Genomic DNA, 22,674 nt, shown 5'->3' on the forward strand with positions numbered 1-22,674 from the left:
AAATTGATTTGTTTACGATCCGAGTTGAATGTTGCATCTTTACCCCTTTCATTTTTCGCGAACCCTCCCTTTAAGTGTATCTTTTATTAAATAATCATTTTAAAGGGACAATCAGTATAATTTCAAGTGACTCTCCATGCAAAGATAGCAATGCCCGATTTACAACGTAACCCTTGAAACTTTAACACCTGATCAAAATTGTGTTAGCTATCGTCGTTTTTCTGACTTAAAAAATGTTTTCTTCTTTAAGATTTCTCCATTGCTTCTTATGATCAAGAAATGTACAGGTCAGTTTCCCTGAAAGCCTAGTATAAATAAAATACGCGTTCTTTAAATTCGTTTATTTTTAGTCAAGTCTTTAAAAAATATTGAGTTAATGATACATTTTAAGTAAACACTAAAATAAGGAGCATTTATAGAGAAAGGTATACAGTGAGACGGTGAGACCCATTTAAAATAAAAAGGCGATTTTTAGACTCAAGTTATGATTATGATAATTAGTCGAGTGAACATGAGAAAAACAGCAAATATTTGCTTTGAGTTTCTTCAATCTTCAAGAGGTATCAGTGAAACCAAGAGGGAGTTTCCAAATATAGTCCGTTTTTATTTTAGACTACAGTCCCTTATTATAAAAGAAGGTTTGTGGAATCTCGGCTCCATATTTAGTCTCTAGTCTCTCATAAGCTTCAGGATCTGAACTCCTAGTAAATAATTACAGGGTTACTCACAAAGCATGAGACTGTAATGACGACATAAAATTCTTTTAATATGAGAATCCCGTCGTTTTATTTTGGTTTCTACTTAAAATGAAGTTAATAAGTCACACAGATTTAACAGTTTGGTCCATTTCCCAGTAAGCTGCGACTTTCGATCACAATTTGACCTATTAAACATACATATTTTAATTATATTCTTTAAACTGTGTATGGCGGGTGCGTTTTGAAAGAAAAAGAATAAAGAACTCCGTAAATTTAAAGATTGTTGAATTTTAGACCTAAACGGGATTGAAACAAAATTGAAGAAACCAAACGCATCATATCGCCCTGGTTAGTTCCGTGTGAAGCGGTATATTTAATAATCAGGACTTGGCAAAGAAAATAATAAGTCTAATGGAACATTGAACTAGTAAACAAAAGACTCAATTAATTCAGTACACATGTCGTCTCTGAAGTCGTATCCTTTGTGGGTAACCCTGTATTAAGTGTATATGCTTGTGTGTGTCATTAAACATGGGAATTGAGAGACAATTTCGAAATCGATGTTATGCATGATTTTTTACTTATATTGTTATACTGTAGAAGAGCTGAAATTTGTAGAATTTTTCGTCTGCTACAGACACATCAAACAGTCTTGTCATGTACCGACTACCGATTTCATTTAATAGTAGCTTGGGAACCAGGGAGTAAGGAATAGAAGATATAACTGACGCGGTTCGCCCTACCATATGATTAAATACATGCTTTGCAGACTGTACTTCATTTGTATAAGAAATATTTGTCTGATTACAATTACAGCGTATACAATGACCTTTTCTGCCTTTACTCTAATGTATTTTTCCAGGCTTTATAAGCTGAACCATCAGCCTTTATAGGGATTAAAATGACTGTTAGTGTGATTACTGAGGTCGAAATTATTTAAAAGTAAATCCATGCAAATAGTGAAAAGTTGTTGAACTCTGGACGAACAGCGGAACTACTGCTTAAAAAATATGTGCCCAGAACACTTAGATGTGACCCAGGTTAAAACTTACTTTAACTGTTTTGCCGATATCTGAGCATCTTGTGGGAAGAGAGCACAGGCAAACGGAACCATGACCAGCAGGAAACATCCTACTCCACCAACCTTCATCATTAAATATTGTTAATATATATTTATATATATAGGAGACTTCGTCGCAGCCATTCTTAAATTCCACAATACACAGTCCATGCAGGATTTACTGCTATTTTCGGTTAAATAGACTTGCACCATGGCTCATTCCGGATTTTATATTTTATTGTTTAAAATAAATTTTTTGGCAAAATTCCATAAATAATTGCAAACCACTAGCTGGTTTTTATTGATTCCAATTGAAGTAGTAGACTCATTAAACCTAGGAGGATCAATAATGATCAATTTTAGGAAAGTTTGAAAAAGGGACTGAAAAAAAGAATTTGCAATTTTGAATTTTTGATGAGCCATGATAAGCTGGGAGCTGCCGACCATAGCAGTGTTGATCGGGATGTACTGTTTGATCGGATCCTATCCTGTTGGACTGAATCCTAATAGCTATTAACTTTTAGTAATAGTATTTATTCAAATTTCTTTCCAACAAACGAAAGTATTTTTTTTTCTAGAAAGCTAATATAAGTTTTTCTTAATTATAAAAAAAAAACTTGCAAATCAAGTATTACAAGCATTTTTGTAGATTAATAATGATTTTCCTTGATCAATCAAACGTTTGAAGGGTGCTCTTATTAATAGGACACACCATAAAAATGAGCGTATTCCTTCTTTCAATTCGTTCATTTATCGATCATTGACAACCCCTTTCGTTAGTTATTGTTCATTGTCAATGTATATCGTTCGTCCAATATAATCTTTCGTTTATAAAAATTGTTCGTTAGGTTAGGTTAGGCTAAACTGTATATAGGGAAGGTTTGGAGCCCGGAGGGCTTATGTCCCTACTTCTATACTCCGGTATACATCTCTAGACCCTGTCTGTTATCCATTTCGAACAAAATATTTAGATATACGTGTGAAATAGACGAGCAAAATTTGTCCTATCAATAATTCCAACTAGCAACCACGTTAAACTAAAGTAAATTCCAACTAGAAACCACGTTAAACTAAAGTGAATTCCAACTAGAAACCACGTTAAACTAAAGTAAATTCCAACTAGAAACCACGTTAAACTAAAGTGAATTCCAACTAGCAACCACGTTAAACTAAAGTGAACTATACGTAAGATTGAAAAATTAAATCACAACTCCTCATATTGAAGACATTAAAAGATATTGAAAAGAACAAACAAATATTTAAATTTCTAATATCATAATATATATATACAATATGCAACCAAATAAATTTGCATTTCTTATACTTGTGCATGAAATCAAAGTTAGAGGAGCTACGAGGTCACCAAGTTGTACCTTATGTTTAGTATAGTTTGCAGTGCAACAAAAAGGATAGCAAAATAAAAAAGAAATTGCTAACTAAGAAGTAGGACCCGTTTCAAAGATTAAAACCAATTATTTTTAATTTTCTTCTAAACTATAAAATGTTTTCTAAATTCTTTATTTAAGAATTTTAGGAAAAAACGTGATTTCTTATTTTTAATAATTTTATTTTTCTCAGAAATCAAGAGTCTCATTAAAAACAGTCTTGTTGGTAAAATACAGGGTGTCCCACAAAACATGACAGTGAAGTTCTGAATTCTCAACCACATTCTTTATATACAGTAATTTTGAAAGTGCAAAAAAAGGCAATTCCAGGGACCAGGACCAGGGATATTTTGTATTTAATAATCTGATAATTTTGCTTCTAATATGGGTTGGATGAATAAATGTCACAATTTCTCACAAAATAACCAAATTCAAGTCGTCTCTCAAGTGTTTCGTGGGACACCCGGTATATTTTGATAATATCTTGTACAATTGATTAATCAATTTAATTTTTGATTTATTAATTATCAAAATTACAAAAATAAATCATAAAAGACCTAGAAAGGAGGAAGAATGTTTGGTTAATCAAATTATTTAAAACACAAAGCCCAACCAACAAGTAAATGGCAAATCCGAAAAACCTACATTCAAAGGGTTAAAATGGGTTTTAAGATTTTCAGACTCACTGGACCAAGACCTCTCGTTTACTGTGAGGGGGGGGGGAGTTCATATCTGAAACATGAAGGTATGGGGGGGGTTCTAACCTGAAAAGGAGCATGAAGGTATGAACGAGACTTGAACCAATGTTTTCTCTCCATTTTCTCCATTATCAATGGTAGAACCAGCATCCCAGGGGCAGCCATCACTATACGGGAACTAACAACCTTAAAGGGAAAGTAAACGTAAATCCTGATCCTCCATTTCACAAAATCATGTCCTATTCACAAAAATATTCTTTTTACCTCTGTATGAGTAAAAATGAGGCGAAAAGGGTTAAATTCAGACAATTTCCTTCATTGTATCTGCAGCATAAATCCGCAAGTCACTTTTAAAGAGAAATCACAATTAAAGATAACCGGTTTACAGCTAGGAAAACGAGGATACTTCATTCATTCTAATTCAATCAATTTAACAACATGCTTTTCACTTTTGGTACTGTGAATGTGATTTTTTTTAAATAATAAAAAATAAAAGATGTTTTAGTCTTTAATAATTCATTATTTTTATTGTAGTTTCTCTACAAAAGCGACTTGACACTTGTTGTGTAAAAATAGAGAATATTATCAATCAGAATTAACTCTTTTCAAGATAGAATTTTGAAGTTAAATAAGGTTTTAAATTTCAATTTTTTTGGCCTCCATGTTATAATTTCTCGGAAATTAAATTGATCATTTTTCTAATATTTTTAAGTTTGAATTCACAAACCCTTGATGGGCAGTTGGCTCAATTCCAATATTGATTAAGCCTATATTATATTTCTTTATTATATTTCTTTTTATTAACATCTTAAAAATGAAAGTAATTCTCATATTGTAAGAGTAAGTATATATCAATAATCCTATTAAAGAAATACCAAGTTATTTCCATTTTTAATCTATAATACCATGAAATGTTTTATTGTGTATATAAAGCACAGAAAATAAATGTTTGGCAAGCTATGGTAAAAAAAATGCCAAACCCTTTTTTTGTCAACTATTATTATTATTGAAGATTTATTTACACACACATTTAATATAATTATTGAAAAGATTTATAAAGCTTTAAAAATATTCAATTACAAATATAAGCAATAGCATATTGTGTGTAAGCAAATAGCAAATCATCTATGTATGTAAAAACGGGATTAGTTGCTAAAAAGTAAAAATTAATAAAAGATATATAACAAAAATTTCGCTAAAAATATTGGCGGAAATCTGCACCAAACTTTCCGAAATAACTATTTATAAGTTTTCCATATTTTGGATTACAACAAAATTATTTTAGTAAAAATGCAATTTGTAAATGATTTGGTAAGATTAGGTGAATATTTGCATTAATATTTTTTTCGAAATTTTTTTAATAGTTCTTTTTTCAGCAATGGATTTTTATGAAACTTTGGATAAAATAAACTCAAATTTTCCAATCGATTTATAAATAAACTATATTCGTATTAAAGATTTTATTTCCTATTAAATATTTCTGCTTTTTGTTCAAATTGTTTCGTTGTTATTCAATATGAACATTTAAAATGTTGAAAAGGTTTGTATATCAACACCAATCCCGTTATTTCTATTCGCCCTGTATTTATTGAGCTTGTACAGAGATAAACAGAAAACTGTGGAATAGTAAAACCACTGTTGGATTCAAGTTATGACTTTAAATAGTTCAATGAACATAAGACACAACAATTGTGTGGTGTAAACAGACCTATTTAACTTAATTAGTGATTAAGTTAAAAATGAACTATTTGCTTTGAAACAAAATAAAATACACCTAAAGTTTGCTATATAATGTTGTCTTCCTTTTTTACAGTTTTATAGTTATCACTGTCAATGGATATAAAATTTATTCCCGGTTCTTTTACAGTTCACTGAAATCTTTTTACAAATCTTATCTATTCTTCTAATAAAATTCTATATACGTATTCCTTCTGTATAAAAAAAAAACAATTTTTATATTTTCTAGACAACAATTAAAAATAAAAATATTTAATATTTTATTGTTTTGTGTACATAATTAAACCAACGTTGATCCCGTTTTTTTTTCTCCTGTTAAATGAATATAAGCTGTTACGGCGCTGCGAGCTCTTTTGTAATAACTATTTTAATTTTAACTCTTTACTTTTAAGTCGAAATTTTTCATCGTATACTCTGCAAAAAAATAAAATTTTTGCGAATTGTCTGTTTGAATTGGTTAATGGCCCTCCCCCTCCATTATAGAGAGGAATATCTGATTTACAGAACCTTATATTTTAAAAACAATGAGGAAAATATCAGTTTTTTTAAAATAAATCCATAAATAATAATAAATTCCCACAGTTTCCTCAATTATCTTCGCAGCACAACTCTGCAAATAACCTTTACAGAAAAAGTACAAATGAAATGCAAAAAATCTTGAGAAGATTAGCAAAAAATAGTAATATCACATTCCTCTTTGATCACAGAACATTGCGAATCGGACATGACCTATAAATGAAGACTCCTTTAAAAGTTTGCGTACAGTCCCTTTAAAAGACAACTTTAGCACACGCTTACTAAACATTAGTGGTAATTACCTGTGAGATTCCAATTTTTGCCGCAAGTTTAGATGTTCCGGCCCGATTCCCCTGCTCATCATAGATAGCTATACCATTGATCAGCTCATTCTGTCTCATCAAGGGGATATTCACCTTAAACAAAGGATTAAGGTGTATCAAAGGGATATATATTGATTTACCATTGGTCAGCTCATTCTGTAGCATCAAGGGAATATTCACCTCAAACAAAGGATTAAGTCATATTAAAGAATACAGATTGTTTTACCATTGATAATCTCATTCTGGCTCATCTAGGGCATATTCACTTTAAACAAAGGATTAAGTGTATCAAAGGGATGTTTATCTTAAACAAAGGATTAAGTTGTATCACGGGAATAATTACCTCAAACAAAGGATTAAGTGTTTTAAGGGGATTTTTATCTTAAACAAAGGATTAAGTGTTTTAAGGGGATTTTTATCTTAAACAAAGGACTAAGTGTATCAAGGGGATGTTTATCTTAAACAAAGGATTAAATATATCAAGGGAATGTTTATCTTAAACAAAGGATTAAGTGTGTCAAGGGGATATTAATATTAAACAAAGGATTAAGTGTTTCAAGGGGATGTTTATCTTAAACAAAAGATTAAGTGTATCAAGGGGATGTTTATCTTAAACAAAGGATAAGGTTGTATCAAAGGATTAAGTTGTATCAAAGGATGAGGAGTTTTCACTTTTTAGAAAAAACGACTTTCTTGATCTTTACTGATGAACAATAAATGAAATCGATACAAATCGTATTTGAAATGGAAAAAAATCGGATTGTTTAAAGTTTTTAAAATTAAAGCCAAAACAATTGTTTTTCGTTTCAAAAGGAACAAAAAAAAACAGTATTTTAAAAGTATATGGCTCAAAGTATGCCACTTTTGATAATTCTAAAAAACGAAAACTTGTTCGGAAATGAGGCTCTTTGAAAAAACCATAAGGCATATAATTTGACTTACAAAACTTCAAATGTAAATAAAATTAAGATTTAAGTAAAAATATTTTTACATGTCACTGCATGCAACATTTCAGTTTACCGTGTACTTGGAGGCTGCATGCAACATTTCAGTTTACCGTGTACTTGGAGGCTGCATGCAACATTTCAGTTTACCGTGTACTTGGAGGCTGTATGCAACATTTCAGTTTACCGTGTACTTGGAGGCTGCATGCAACATTTCAGTTTACCGTGTACTTGGAGGCTGCATGCAACATTTCAGTTTACCGTGTACTTGGAGGCTGTATGCAACATTTCAGTTTACCGTGTACTTGGAGGCTGTATGCAACATTTCAGTTTACCGTGTACTTGGAGGCTGTATGCAACATTTCAATTTACCATGTACTTGGAGGCTGTATGCAACATTTCAGTTTACCGTGTACTTGGAGGCTGCATGCAACATTTGAGTCTTCTATTTTAATTGTTAATACCAAATCAAATACCAAACGCCGCACAAAGTGTCGAATTCATGATTAAAAGCAAAAGGAAGAATACAAGATTTCCACTGTTTTCTGGTTCTCACTGTAATAGATATTTTTAATGCCCCCCCCCCAAAAAAAAAAAAGAATGACCAGCAACTGTGGCTCTGTTACAAATATATTTATAAATCTATGGACGGTATTTGTTCTTAAAAACTTCAGATGGAATTTTTCATTAGGTAATGTCAAAAACATTTTTCTTGGAATAATATCAAAAACATTTTATATTAAATAATGGCAAAAATATTTCTCATTAAGTTTTGTTCTAGGGATTTACAAAAACTACTTTTATGACACTCCTGGTTTATATAAACAACAAAAGTTACATGTGCTCTGTTTTTTTTTCTCTGTGTTGAAAACTAAATTCCTGAAATGTAAACGATTACCTTAAGTTAAGCTTAAACATGTGTTCGGAATATCGAAATGTATATTTTAGATTTTCAAATTTGTGAAAAGAATTGAGTTTTTGTCACACACTAAATTGTCTAATTCCGTTATCTTTGCAGCCTGATGTTGTAAACATTTTTGCAGGTTGATGGTGTAAACCTTTAATATTTCAAACTTAAATTATTTGATCGAACAGAATTTATATTTGGAATAATTTAAGGTCTACGATATTGAGTTGCAAAATGTTCTTTGACTTTAAACTATAAACTAGTTTTACACCATGCAATCCTTCTCACACATAAGTCCATTTTAGTTAAGTGACAAACGGATTAACAATATTCTGTTTATAAGTTCCAAGCTCAGCTCCGGCCATATTTTTTTTTCAAATATCTAAGATTTTAAATTTCTAACCGACCTTTTGATAAGTTAAAACCAAATATTAAAATCTTGTTAGAAACTTTTCTAACTTTGACATGAAACCTGGATAATTTCAAAGCTTCTGAAAATTGCAAAACATTCAAATCTAAATATTTAACTTTAGCTTTTATAAGTTTTATTGACAGGATGTGAAACTAAACATATATATATCACATTTTCACATTGCTATGAAAAGTTGAATTGATGTTCAAGAATGGGTCGACTTTAAGGTGTCGCAACGTTTTGGCCTTTAAGGGAACTGAGGTTTTGCCACATATTTTGGTTTTAATCTTTATATCTTTGCAACCCGATGTCTTATCCCTTTTATTTTTTGCCACATACTCTGGTTTTACTTTTTATATCTTTGCAACCCGATGTCGTATCCCTTTTATTTCTCAAACTATGAATTATGTTAGTTAAAATGCTTTAAAATATCAAAGGTATACGCCAACAGGATGCAAAGACATATTAGATGAGAAAATTAAGTTTGTGGCAAAGTCTCAATTCATTTAACGCAGCCTCCCTTTGGTATAATAGAAGATACCTACACAATTAGCTGAAGCAACTGCAGCAAAGGGAACAAATCGTTGAATTAGAGTTGAGGTACTTCGCTCACATATCTTTCTCAATCCTAGTTAAAGGGACTGTAGACAGAATATAGTCAAGAAAGGGACTGTGTACAACCACCTTAATAAAATTTAATTGTGGTTTCTATAGAAATGACTTATGCAGCATAGACAAGAAAGCAAATTGAGAGACATTTAAATTTTTCAAGACAGAGAACCCAGTATCTCTTTTTTATGGGAAAGCCGAAACAAGGGCTGTATTGCACCGTCATGTTGTGAATTGTGCATGCAACGCTTTCAATTGAGAGTTAAATTGAAATTATGTCAACTCTCCTTTAACAGTTGTCGTAAAACGGCTATATAATTGATTATACATTTACCTTTCTCTAAAATTTTGTATTTTTCTGAATCAACATGATTAAGCGCAATGAATGTATTCTTGAAAATGTTTTGATTATTTGAGAAGCTGATTAGATTACCAAGAAATACCATGTTTAAGAAATTATAAATTTTGGAGAATGAATGTAAAGCCCAATGAGTGTTGTACACAGAACTAGACAGAAGTGAAAGGTTAAATTTAAGTGACACTGGTACGATGTGACCTCGTAAGTTCTCAAGTTTTTATTTTCAATACAAGTATTAGAAGAGCAAATGTTAGAAATTCAAAACATTTTGGTTCTTACCAGTAGCTCTTTGATAAGAGAAGAGTTGTTAATTGTGATTGCAAATATATAAGATTTTAAACATATGTTATAACCTGCCTTAAATCATATAAAAAACATAGTAGTCCTTCATCAAAGGTAAAGAATGATATTTCAATTAAAGAAAAAAACCATGAAAAATAATTTTTGCATTTAATATCGTAATATTTTTACTATATAGTTGTTGGTTTTCAATAGTTTTGAGCAAATAAAGACTTGGAGCCCATATATTCTGTACAGAATTTAATAAAATTGTGCGCAAGTTTCTCACTGAGTTAGTTTAAATTTCCAAAAATAAAAATACCAAAATGAAGACAATTTAACGAATGATATATACTTTGGTGAAAAAGAAATCATCGGGAGCGGTTGAGGTAAAGCCTAGACTCTAGGCAGTCTAGAATAAGACATGCACCTTTCTTCTCAAATTTAAAATTTGTTCAACCTCTGAAATATTACTTTTTTTTTGTTATATTTTTATCCACTTTTTAAAACTCTTTTATAAGAGGTCAACCGCTAAGAAAATACATTTTTTGGCTTTCAACCGCTGGGTTTAAGATTTTCAACAACTTTTTGCTATCAACCAATGAAACAAAGTTTTTTTAAAAAAACTTTTGTGCTTTCAACCGCTGGTTTTAACATTTTTTAGTAACTTTTTTGATTTCAACTGCTGAGTTGCTTATAACCACAGGAAAACAGTTTTTATGAAAAACCTTTACTTTCAACCGCTGGGTTTTAGATTTAAAATAACTTTTTTATATTTCAACTGCTGGGTTCCACATTAAAAAGACTTTAGGTACAACTTTTTTCCTACCCCCTGGAATCCTTTTTTTTTACATATTTTTTACAAAATGATTTTTGCTTTAATTGATGGTCCAACTCTTTTTCTGTAACTTTTTCTTCTTTCAATCACAAGGTTTCATGTTTTTTTACAAAAAAATTTTGGTTTAAAATTTTTTTCATTCAATTGCTGGAATCTTTTTTTTACCAAATATATTTCCCTTCATTCGTTTGATTCTTTTTGTAAAACATTTTCTTCTTTCAATCGCAAAAGGTTCCACATTTTTAACAAACATTTCTGTTCAATTTTTTTCCTTCAACCACTGAAATCACATTTGTTATTTATTTTTTTGTTCATCCGCTGGTTTACCTTTTTTTATAAAACTTTTTCTTCTTTAAACTACTAGGTTTCATATTTTAAAAAAAAAATTTTGGTTTAAACTTTTTTCATTTAACCGCTTGAAACAAAATTTGAGAAAAAAAGTGTATTTCTTATTCTAGACTGCGTAGGGTCTAGGCTATAGATATCAACCGCTCGTTCAACTGCTCACGCTTAGTTTTTTTCTCCAAGAGGTACATCATTCCAATTTAACAAAAATTTTGAGTTTTCTAAAAAAAAATCACAAATTAATGAAATAAAACTGCAAAACAAATATGTTTAATAAGTTCTCCTTTTGGTCGAAAACGCTTTTTGATCCACATAGAGAAAAAAAACTCATTAATATTTTAAAGGGAATTCTTCTTAATTGTTCAGGTTGAAGAATTGCGATTTCTGAACCATGTATATGCTCAGAGAAAGAAGGTGTAAAAGGTTCACATTTAAATCGGACATGCTACTCATTACAATTAAGAATACAGTTCCTTTACTAAGACAAATTAAAAACAGACTTGTTCAGTTTACCTATTGCAGTAGCTAGCGCTGAACAAGTAGCAGAAGTATACGCTACACCCAACTGAGCTGTAGTTGTTGGTGAATCTGCATTTCTATTTGTATAATTCACCTGCAAATCATTTTTTTAAATCATTGGGGGAGAGAAATTGTAAAGGTAATTTCAAGTTACCCTCCTCGTAAAGATTGAAAAGATTTGCCTGAATTAAAAAACTATGTTTTTGTTTCTTTAAACTTTTTATTTTTATTTGCGGTGACTTGATTTCTTGCCTATACCAAATAATGGATAATTCATAGAAAAACGACATATAATATCTTCAACACCTTTGATCATAGGTTTCAAGAGTACTGTTGTAAATCAGACATTGTCATCTCTGTTTGGAGGGTAACTTGTAACTCGTGCGTACAGTCTCTGTAAGGAATCTTCTTTAGGGCTTTTGAGTTTAATTTAGAAATGGTAACTCAAATTTTGAGTCTAATTTAGAAGTGGTAACTCAAATTTTGAGACTTAGAACTTTCTATTAGAATAAAATCTAAATTATTATCAACCTTTATTTTTTCCTCCAATAATTTCCAAAGTATTAAACAAAATTAGATGTTTTCACTTAATTCTAGATTCCAAATCCTAGGAAATCATAAATTTAAGAACTTTTTTTTTAGTTTGTGTAGAGAAACCAAAATATTAAAAACTAATGAGTTTTCAAAATTTGAAGTATTTGTATTTCATACATACTGGAGCATACACAGATTTTAAGGATACCGTTGGTACTCGGGCATTGACATGTTATAATTGAAGGCCACTTGAAATTATGTTTACAATCTCCACTAGAATTTAGAAAAAAAACATCAAAATTACAGAATTTATAAAAAAAATCATTTTTTATTGACTGCTCTCTTATAGTTTAAATGATTAGTAGACCTAATACAGTCAATGTTTAGAACAGAAGCTAGACCAGAACAAGAAGCTCGACCAATCAGCCTCTTGATGTGGTTTTAATAAAATATCATTCTTTTAGGTAACCCTGCATTTAACTCACACATAGGAGCAAGAAAGGGTCGTGCAAAAAATAAACGGAAAAGGATTGGCAAGAAAAAATCGAATCGAACATTTTTAATTTCAAGATTTTTCTTTGTCAATATTGGATCTTTAAAAAGTATATATTGTTTTTGAAACTGAAAGTTCTGTAATTCTTACTCTTCTGACATGAGAAATCATAAAAGTGTTGAATCTTAATTTGTTGAATAATTTCTCAATTAAAGAAACCCTTAGAAGTTATTAATGAATATAAACAATCAGTTCAGTCATCTGTTCATCAGTAATCAGTGATTAGAAATTGATAAAATGATGGTAAATTATGTCAATACGTTCTAAACATTTTTTCGTTGTTTTGCATCTTACACCCCCCCCCCAAAAAAAAAAAAAAATTCTGAAAAACGAACAAAAGAATTTTGATGAAATCATAGAATTAGTATTTCTATCTTAAAATTGATAATTATACACTGCAGATATGTGTAATAGTCACAATTGTCCATTTATGAAGCAGAGACAATAGGGAAATTGAGAGAATTTACATCTTTTCCAGAAAGAAAAACAAAAATATTTTCCTCGTTTGGATTTAAAAAACGAGGAAATAATTAACTATACGCAACGTGCCATCTACTAAACTTCTGACCTGCTTACTTTCCGACCTACTGCAGCTGTTTATTAAGTATTATTAAGGGTTATGTTAAAATAAACCAATTTCTGGACTAAGAACTGCGTCTCAGACAGTCTAGGGGGCCGATCGCTTCTGCAACTATCAGCTGTACAACCATATGCGAGTAGGTCAGAAGTTTAGTATAGCAGATGTGAGTAGGTCAAAAGATACACCATCATACCAAAGCGTTGAATGATTGATTGAACCACTGCCAAAAGACGACTGCTGGTACACTCCGGTAGAATTGAAGCATTGCTCCGGTAATGAGCATTCCTCCAGGCATCTGGAAACAAACAGACAGATTTCAACATTTCAGATTTTAGCTTTTAAGAGAGCTAAGCGCCTCCTTTTCTAATCATCAATTTTAACTTTTAGCTCTTGCTCTTCAAGTCCTCGATTTTCCTTCGTTCTCCAAAAAAATAATTTTTGCGATTTATCTGTTAAATTTGTAGCATTTTTAAAATAATAAATGTCGACATTTATTTCTAGGCAAAATTTGTCCACTTAAAACAGCCATACTTCTTTCTTGGCCCGGGTCATATTTACATGTGAGTTACCACACAAAAGTTAGGCACAATCAGCTATAGGCAGTTTTGAAGTTTATTGGATACAAACCAACAGTTTAGCTCCCTCAAGAAATGGTATCTGCAAAAACTGCTTAAATTTTAACTTATCAGGAAAAAAAAGTAAAGTCAAACTACTTTGAGAAGTTTAGCTACTGTTTGACTGTTTGGAAAGACGCGGAAAACTTTGGGTACCTAAAAAAAGCGAACAAAAATGTTCTGCTCACCAATAAAAAAAATTGGCCATCTAAAAAAAGAAAAATAAGTTTGACTATACCTGGAATGACATCCTGCCGAATATGTTCTGAAGTTCACCGGTATCAGGATGGAACGCTGACCGATACAGTTGCATAGCGTGCTTAACCTTAACAGACACATGAGCTAACGATAAAAACAATCAAGAACTGTTTGCTGGTTAAGAACAAAGTTTGTAAATAAAAATATGATTTTTATGTCGAAAAAAATAGTATTATTATGTACAGTAAAGAAATTTGTTTGTCGGAACTTTAAGGAGGGGCATTTTTTTCTTATTTAAAAACAACGTTTATTAGATTTGGAAAAATAAAAAAACTTGATTTAAAATTCGGTGATGGTGATGAACCAAACCTCTAGTAAAAAAAAAACAGATGTTAGTTCCACATTTATTGAAAATATATTACGGTCTGGGTTGATCATCGTCAGTTCTAACAATAAAATAACCATCAACAAACTCGAAAAAAAAAGTTGTTAAAAACCACAGGAAAATAAACAAACAAAAAAGGTTATTTAAAAAAAAATTTGGTCTGTCAAATGGACAAAAGGGAGACGAACTCAGATCATGAGATGGAAAAAAGATAACTTGAAAATATTCACTGTTTAAAAAAATGTTTTAAGATAATTATTATTCCTTGAGATTGTTTTTTCACAAAGATTAAAAACAAACTGTTTAGATGTATGTGTGTAAAGTGGTGGTGAGGGTCGATCTAATTAACGAACTTTTACGTAAATCGGGGGGTGGGGATGGTGAGGGGGGGCGGCTTGATTAAGGAGGGCCGGTATTAAAACCTTTTAAACAATTGGACATAAACAATAATCTTTTTTTAAAACAAAATACTGAATTACAATTTACAATTAAATAAAAACTATTTTTTCTGTTCATTCCTCTGAGTTCAGTCATAAAATCTCTGATGTATTTAGATTCTCGAACTTCAAGTAAACTTCTCCCAAGGTCCCAAACCTTCTCTAGAACGCTAACTTTTAGATGGTAGAGTTCATGTCCAGGAAGGTTAAAATGTTCTCCTGTAGGCTGGTTTGTATGGAGATTTCTACTTGAAAAGAGAGTATAAACCCACTTTTCATAAGCTTCAAAGTAATGCATTTCTCACTAATACAGAGGATCTCATATGAGAAAACAGACAAAAAAATTAAGTAAAAATTATGGTTTGCAGTTTAGCTTTATTTCACAAAATTTAAAACAATATCAATTTATTATTTTTTTGGATTCGTTTCTTTATTAAAAAATGGTTTGGTAGTTTTGAAAAATCCAAAATGAAACATAAACGATAGGTTTTTCCATTGGTTTCAAAAACAATGCTCATCCCTACATGTACGGTAGTTTCTTGGAGTAATGTAAACACAAGCAGTGCTGTGACACTGTCCAGGCTAAGCTTTGTTTACAATCTCTCAAAAACTGCAGTACACTTTATTTCATAGTTTACCTGCTCTTGTGTAGTTCCTGGGGGTTCTGTTCCAGTTCTATAGCTCACAACTATACTCTTTGCTGATTCTACGGATTCCAGGGGATGTTAACATATTGCTATTATCATATTTGCGATTAAACCAACTAGTTTACAGTGTTTAAAGTGATAATATACGCTAACTCTTTATTAATGTATAGGCCGAGAACTATACCGAAAGCAGGGTTCCAGCGGAACGGAAAAATCGTTTAGTGCAGAGCTACTTATATAGATCAGTACTATAATTTTTGCTTTCATTATAAAGGATATTTTTTTAATCTAAAAGATGATGTAATCCCCTTCCCTAATTCTTGAGTAGAAACAAGTCCGTTTATTGGATTTGACATCCAGGCAAAATGTCGAAACCGACCTAAAAATATAAAATATAAAAATATAAAATATAAAAATATAAAATTAAAATAAATATTTCTTTAATCTGATTTAAATGATTAAAAAAAGAAAAAAGTTGCAATTTAAACAAAAAATTATGAAACGCCAGCCGCAATATTTGTGTAAACCCTCGTTTTAGACAGACAAAAAAAGATTGTTCAAGTGCTCTTGATGATGCAATACTTATTGCTCATGCCATTTGAAATATACAAATATTTTTGCAAAACCTTTTCACACAATTAAAAATGAAAGTGGAAAAACCTTATTTCGTTTTTAACAAACATCGGATGTGAAAACTTGACATTAATTAACAACAAAACTCACTTGATTGAAATTAAAATATATGTATATTTGTGCGGACAAACTTAGCAATAAAGTTTTACAAATTTACTTCTAATAATTATTTTAATAACTATATATAAGACAAAAACACTTTTCTCCTCAGAAAAAACAACAATATCTTCCTGATATATACTCAGATTAAGGTACAATTGTTATTGTAGTTAATCCGTCTTGCATCTTTTTCAATCTACAGATTAATTTAATCTTTATCCAATGGTAATCGGACTCTGCAGGAATAACTAAAATGAAGAATTAAGCATTGATCTTTAAATTAAAAGTGCCCGAAGTGAATATCGAAATTAAGCTTTCTGGATTATGGAATATGGGTATCCAACAGATAAGTTCCCAGTTTAGTTGTGATTAATAAATGTTTACCAATAAAGGTTGCTTGGTCCCAGAGAGGACTGTCTACATCTATTCTTTCATGCATTTTATTCTGTAATAAATATATTTCTTGAAAATAATGCAATTATTAACTAGCATTGAAAACTTAATAAATACATTTTGATTTAATATCGATTAATTTAGATAAAGAACATCTAGTTAAGAGATGAGAACAGATATAAGTTAGAGATATCGAACAACGTTTTAACTGGACATGATTCAGTGTTCAGAAAAGTTGTTAGCGTTTAATTTATTGCTACACAATATTGGCTCTTTGCAACACTGTATATCATCATTTATATTGTCCTTAAATGATCTTAGTATTTAGTTCTAGATCATTATTATACACTTGGCTATCCTTGGGATTCTCACCCATCTGAAAATTCACCTTTATATTGTTTCTCAATCTTTCAGCTTTTTCTCTTCGATGAAACAAAAATAAAATATTTTTGCGGATTTACAATTTTGTTTTCGTGGATTTTCAGAATTTTACTAAAATTCAAATTTTTTGAGAACTTTTAGTGATTCTGAGAATCCTAAACCTTCCTCGGGGTCGTGTACGGTTATTGAAAACAAACGGACAGACAGACACAAAGACGAGCAAAGTATTTATATATATCACTGCGATTTAATGGTCTCACGCTCTCAAGCAAAAATCGTTGAGAATTTTGCCAATTACTTCTAAAAAACCAAATCTAACAAGAAGTGCTTTACAGTGCTAAAATGTACATGTAAAGGGCTACAGAAAAGCATAAGTGAGTATATATATATATATATATAGATCTTTTAAACTTTGTGAAATTAAACCACATCAATCTGTGATCATTGCTAACTGCTTCGTGAATATTTAAAACTTACATTAATGAAAGTATACAGTGAGACCCATATAACTCTGGAAGAGGAAGGTGAAATTAAACAATCTTATGTATTTAATCTTGTTATAAAGCAAATAGTTTTATCAGTAGTATGAAAATCAATTGATCAAGAAGATATTGAATAGAAGGAGGGGGCGATAGGGTTTCCGTACACTTTGCTGTGACGTTTTTGGACTGCTGAAGAACTAGTTTTTGCGTAACAACAATAATAAAGATTGTAAACAATTAAACAAATGATAAACAGACATCTAGGGGGGGGGGGGGCAGGATAACCTTGAATTTGATTGAAAATGTCTCTGTAATAAGGTCCTTTTCGTATATAACTAAAATCCTTAACTTTTTCAATCTTTTTTTTAACAAGATAATACTACTTTCACCGTTTACTAACTCATGTTTGTTAACATTAGATCGGCTGCCTTTGTTATTGTTGTTACGCGAAAACTAGTTCCTCAGCAGTCCAAAAATGTCACAGCAAAGTGTACGGAAACCCCTATCGCCCCCTCCTTCTATTCAATATCTCCTTGCAATTTATTCAGGTCCGTGTACACTGCACAATAATCAGGTTTCAAATGTATTTTATTATTTCTACTATTAAAAATCGTAACTTGTTTCTCACTGAGTTTCACAATCGTCTTTGTATTCCACAGTTTTATGTGTCTCAATTTTTAATAATCAATGAAAAATAAATAAACGTTTTACCGTTACAAAACTGTTCTTAAAGATGTACTATTAAACGTTACAAAACTGTATTTGACCCCCTATTTAAAGAGTTAAATCAGACAAGCATCTCTTCAAATACAGGGCTCTTAAGAATTATGTCAATGGCCAAGAAATGCGCGCTTTATTTCTCATATACTTAAAGCACTGCATCACTTTATAATATACAGGGTTAAGCACAAAGGATGAATGTATCTTCAAAGACAAAGTTTATACTGCAGTCTGTTTCCTTAATTTCATGATTCTCTAATCAGATCGTCTTTACAGTCTCCATCCTTTGTGGGTAACCCCTCATTTAGGAATTTTTATTAACCTTTTTGGAAGACGTTAAGAACTTAAAAAATCCAAAATTACAAAAACATTCTATCATTCTATATAACGCTTGTTTACGGAGTATTATGTTACACTTATATATTACAGTCTTGGTATGTTGCCGACTTTTGAATCTTTAGAACCATGTTTCTGTGAAGAGGCGTTTGATAGATAGATAAATTTTTAAACCTGTTTTTTCACCATTTTCATAAAACAAAATCTGTATTAAATGAAAAAACACTCACTAGACTTAAAGGGACTGTCATTATATTCTCACGTGATCTTAATTTATACAGTGACGTGTGCAATTTACAGTGGTACTTTTCTCTGATTAATAAAATTAAAGACGTTATGAATCCGACTTGAATTTTAGCCTACAGTCCCTTTAATAAAAGAAGAAAATCAAGTTTTAATAATATATTTCTCGAACAACTATTTCAGTAACATCGGTTAAAAACTTTTAAAAAGCTGAAAATGTTTTCAATAATTCCAATATTTCTGAAATTTTGGAATCAAAACAAAGTATCAGGCCTAACTTCTATCCAGGCCCTAATGCTAGGGATATTTCCAAGCCTATTCACCAAGTCTGCCAGGTTTGGGTATGCATCAACAACGTTCTTTTCCGGTAACTCAGAACAGAAGTTAAATACAAAAATATCGGCCCAGCTTAGTTTTCCACCGACGAAATACTTCTTGCCTCGTGAAACCAGCCGCTTTTCTAGATTTTGCAGAAGCTTGGGCAAAACTTCTTCATGGAATTTCTCTTGAAGATCAGTTTTTCTAGTTTCATCCTGCTCAAATAAGAATGCTTCGATCTGCTTTTCAGTGCCATCTTTAACAGCCTCCACAATCTCGTCCATTTTTCCATTTTCCAGAATATTCTTTCCACCCAAACCAAACTCATGAGCGCAGTAGCGCGCGATAGCAATAGATTGGGATATTACTTCCCCGTCAACTGATAGGATTGGAAGTTGACCAAACGGAGTTGATGGTTTTAGTTTGAACCATTTCTCCTGGTCGTCCCAAGGTGCAGGGATGCGCTCGTCCTCATAACCAATCCCTGATACTTCTAAGATGATTCTGATGGGTTCTGCTCTCCCCTTAAGATCGAAATATGTCAGCTTTAAGGAAGGCATTGTTAAAAAGTGTAATGTTGCGAATGCAGATTGCGCATTTTGTAAATTAATTTTGCGGATTTTTGCAAAATTTTCAAAAATAATTCAAGATTATAAATTATATATTTGAACAGTAAATGCGCTGAAACTAATTTCAATAAAACTGAATTCACTGATCGAAATTGAATACTTTCCATATACCCTCACAGAATGCAACTGAAACTCTTAAAATATGACGATTACCGGTCGCAAGGAACAGACTTTAGATCATTAAAATAAATATAGAGGATCAATTACTAGTCACCCTAAATTTAAAGAATGACACGTCTTATCCACAACGGTACCCATCTGTATGAACAAAACCGACAAAAATGTCTATTTAAAAATTGAGGTTTCTCAGCTTTAACTTTAACGATTTAAAACAATAATAAAGTAATTTAAAAAATTAAAAACTTTTAAAAAACTTCAATGCCTTTTCTATTGTTGTTTTGAATCGGGCATGCCATGGAAGGTTCACCTAACGTCGATCTACAGCCCCTTTAACCCACCCATGTTTGAGTAAGAATACTAGGATACTAACAAAACTGCGAAATGTCAGCTGATTCGGAAAATAGAAAGCCAGGACTAAGCAGACGGTTCAATTCATGTTCTATAGAAATTTAATCTGGGAATAAAATTCTAGGAATAAATATACATATATGTATTTGTAAAAACTTGAGAAGTAATTAGCACATTATTTTTATTCATTGTATCTCTTAATACCGAATATATAAATATATATATATATTATACAGGGTGTCCCATTGTCCCAATAAACATGGGAATTAAGAGACTACTTGAAAATCGTCTTCGATTTATGATAGTTGATACAATGAAAAACGGCAAAGTAGTATCATAAAACAGACTAAACAAACGTTCTATTGGCTTTTAAAAATGTGGCCGGCCATTAATGTATCTTCAAAATTGACGGAGATATTAAACGTTTGAAAGATTTCGTTGATATTTAATAGTTGGAAAATTTGTTTTTTGAAATTTTTAATTTGTTTAGTAGATCATTAACTTTTAAAGAAATGTTATTTCAGAGCTCTATTTTTTTGACTGAGATAAATGGTCTGGCCCAGCAAAAACCGCAAAATTGAAAGAATTAAAAATCAATGAATTGTATGTATGTTTTTCATGGAATTTTGGAAGATCCCTTATATTAATTTCTAACTGTTAGAAGTAGATATGTTTGAAAGGAATGCATCTAGTTATATATAAATAGTAAATACCGTCCTAGTATTTGTTTAGGGGGTAATTTAAAATTATGTTGAAAGTCCCTGTCATAGTTTATACTGAAACAAGTTTTCAAATCCCTTTAAATGCTTCTTCTTTTCTGAATAAGAAACTGAACACTTGATCCAACTCTAGTGTTCTAATCCTTAGATCTTTGCATCCCAATCTGGCGGATTTAATAGTTTGGTACATCTTAGAACTAGGAAATCAGGTTGAAAATACATAAAAATGCGAAAATTAGAATTTGAGGCAGGGGTGTTTGGCTTTTTGGCGGAAATTGATTCATCATAAACTAGAAAAAAAACTAATCTCTAATCCTTTGAAAGGTTTCGCGGATTAATTTAATAAAAATTATAATTCAAAAAAATATCTTATTCTCTCTCTAAGACAAAGGATTTAACATTTATTGAATAAATACAAATAAAGATATATAAAGATATATAATACATTGGGTCCCGATAGTATACAGGGTGTCCCAATAAACATGGGAAGTAATTGACGAATTCGTCTTTAAATGAAAATGAAAAGGAATTGAGTATTAGCCACAAATTCTGCTTTTCTAATCCCTATATCATAGCAACCTGATTTAGTAGACCTTAGATATTTTAAACTATGAATCTTGTTAGATCAACGAATCTAAGTTAAAAGTATCACTGTTATAGACTATCAGGTTGCAGAGAAAAAAAGATTTAAACATATGAGTTTGTGGCAAAGACTCAATTTCTTTGTCAGGCCTATCGAAAGTTTTTTTTAGTTCAACACTGTAGTGTCACTGTGTACACTGTACACTGTACACTGTACACTGTACACTGTACACTGTACACTGTACACTGTACACTGAACACTGTACACTGTACACTGTACACTGTACACTGTACACTGTACACTGTACACTGTACACTGTACACTACAGTGGTAACCAGATAAGAATGAAATGAGTATCGTATTCTTTCCTTCAAAGATATGTTTTTTAGAAATATGAACTGCTAGCTTTTCAAACACAACATATTTATATTTTTTACAAATAAGGTTTTTAGAACCATGTTCATATATTTTAGATAGATTTGGACAGTTGGTGGAGAATAAGGTTTTTAGAACCATGTTCATATATTTTAGATTTGGACAGTTGGTGGAGAATAAGGTTTTAAGAACCATGTTCATATATTTTAGATTTGGACAGTTGGTGGAGAATAAGGTTTTTAGAACCATGTTCATATATTTTAGATTTGGACCTGGTGGAGAATAAGGTTTTTAGAACCATGTTCATATATTTTAGATAGATTTGGACAGTTGGTGGAGAATAAGGGAGTTGTTATCACACTTTAAAGAATATGATTTTATTTACATAAATGGTCCTCAATGAGTTGAAAGGAGGTTGGTTGGGTTTTCTGAAGCTTAATAGACTGTCACCAGTACATAGTTAGGACTGGACGTTGAAAAGGTGCTGAATGAAATATACAAGTATACATAAACTGAAATAGAATTTAAGTATTTTATTTATCGTACATGAATATCTTGTTTCAGCTTGATTAAATTTTTCCATTTACTAATTAATGCATTTAACTGATTAAGTTCCATTAATTGGTTGCATTCACTTTTATGAAGAATTTTCTGTCTTGGTTAATCAATTATTTCCGAAAATTTCTTATTAATTAATTATGTTTTGAATCCACGATCTA

The 22,674-nt window shown here is 31.0% G+C and overlaps 1 protein-coding gene and 1 pseudogene across 1 annotated transcript; both read right to left on the reverse strand.

Moving 5' to 3' along the window:
• Window positions 1-324: 324 nt before the first annotated feature.
• On the reverse strand, window positions 325-17,121 carry LOC111715024 (sideroflexin-2). Its single transcript, XM_023490260.1, has 12 exons — window positions 17,090-17,121; window positions 16,693-16,753; window positions 15,890-15,955; window positions 15,568-15,635; window positions 14,148-14,234; window positions 13,489-13,590; window positions 11,623-11,722; window positions 9,226-9,308; window positions 6,397-6,510; window positions 3,908-4,027; window positions 1,751-1,842; window positions 325-701 (listed from the first exon to the last, which is right to left on the reverse strand). Exons 2-12 carry the CDS (start codon window positions 16,745-16,747, stop codon window positions 614-616), a joined length of 975 nt encoding a protein of 324 aa, XP_023346028.1. The 5' UTR covers window positions 16,748-16,753; window positions 17,090-17,121; the 3' UTR covers window positions 325-613.
• A 1,886-nt stretch (window positions 17,122-19,007) lies between these two features.
• Window positions 19,008-19,809, reverse strand: LOC111715023 (hematopoietic prostaglandin D synthase pseudogene; annotated as a pseudogene).
• Between the last annotated feature and the right edge of the window lie 2,865 nt (window positions 19,810-22,674).

This window comes from Eurytemora carolleeae, unplaced genomic scaffold (genome assembly GCF_000591075.1).
Source record: "Eurytemora carolleeae unplaced genomic scaffold, Eaff_2.0 scaffold1615, whole genome shotgun sequence".
NCBI lineage: Eukaryota > Metazoa > Arthropoda > Copepoda > Calanoida > Temoridae > Eurytemora > Eurytemora carolleeae.

What these genes read in the sequence shown, in the direction of transcription:
- LOC111715024 (XM_023490260.1), bottom strand. Translation starts at nt 16,747, where the DNA reads ATGCATGAAAGAATAGATGTAGACAGTCCTCTCTGGGACCAAGCAACC. An exon ending in TCGGCAGGATGTCATTCCAG is followed by an intron (nt 13,591 to 14,147) that starts GTATAGTCAAAC and finishes GTTTGTTTCCAG; the next exon opens with ATGCCTGGAGGAATGCTCAT. An exon ending in AGCGCTAGCTACTGCAATAG is followed by an intron (nt 9,309 to 11,622) that starts GTAAACTGAACA and finishes CCCTTTAACTAG; the next exon opens with GATTGAGAAAGATATGTGAG.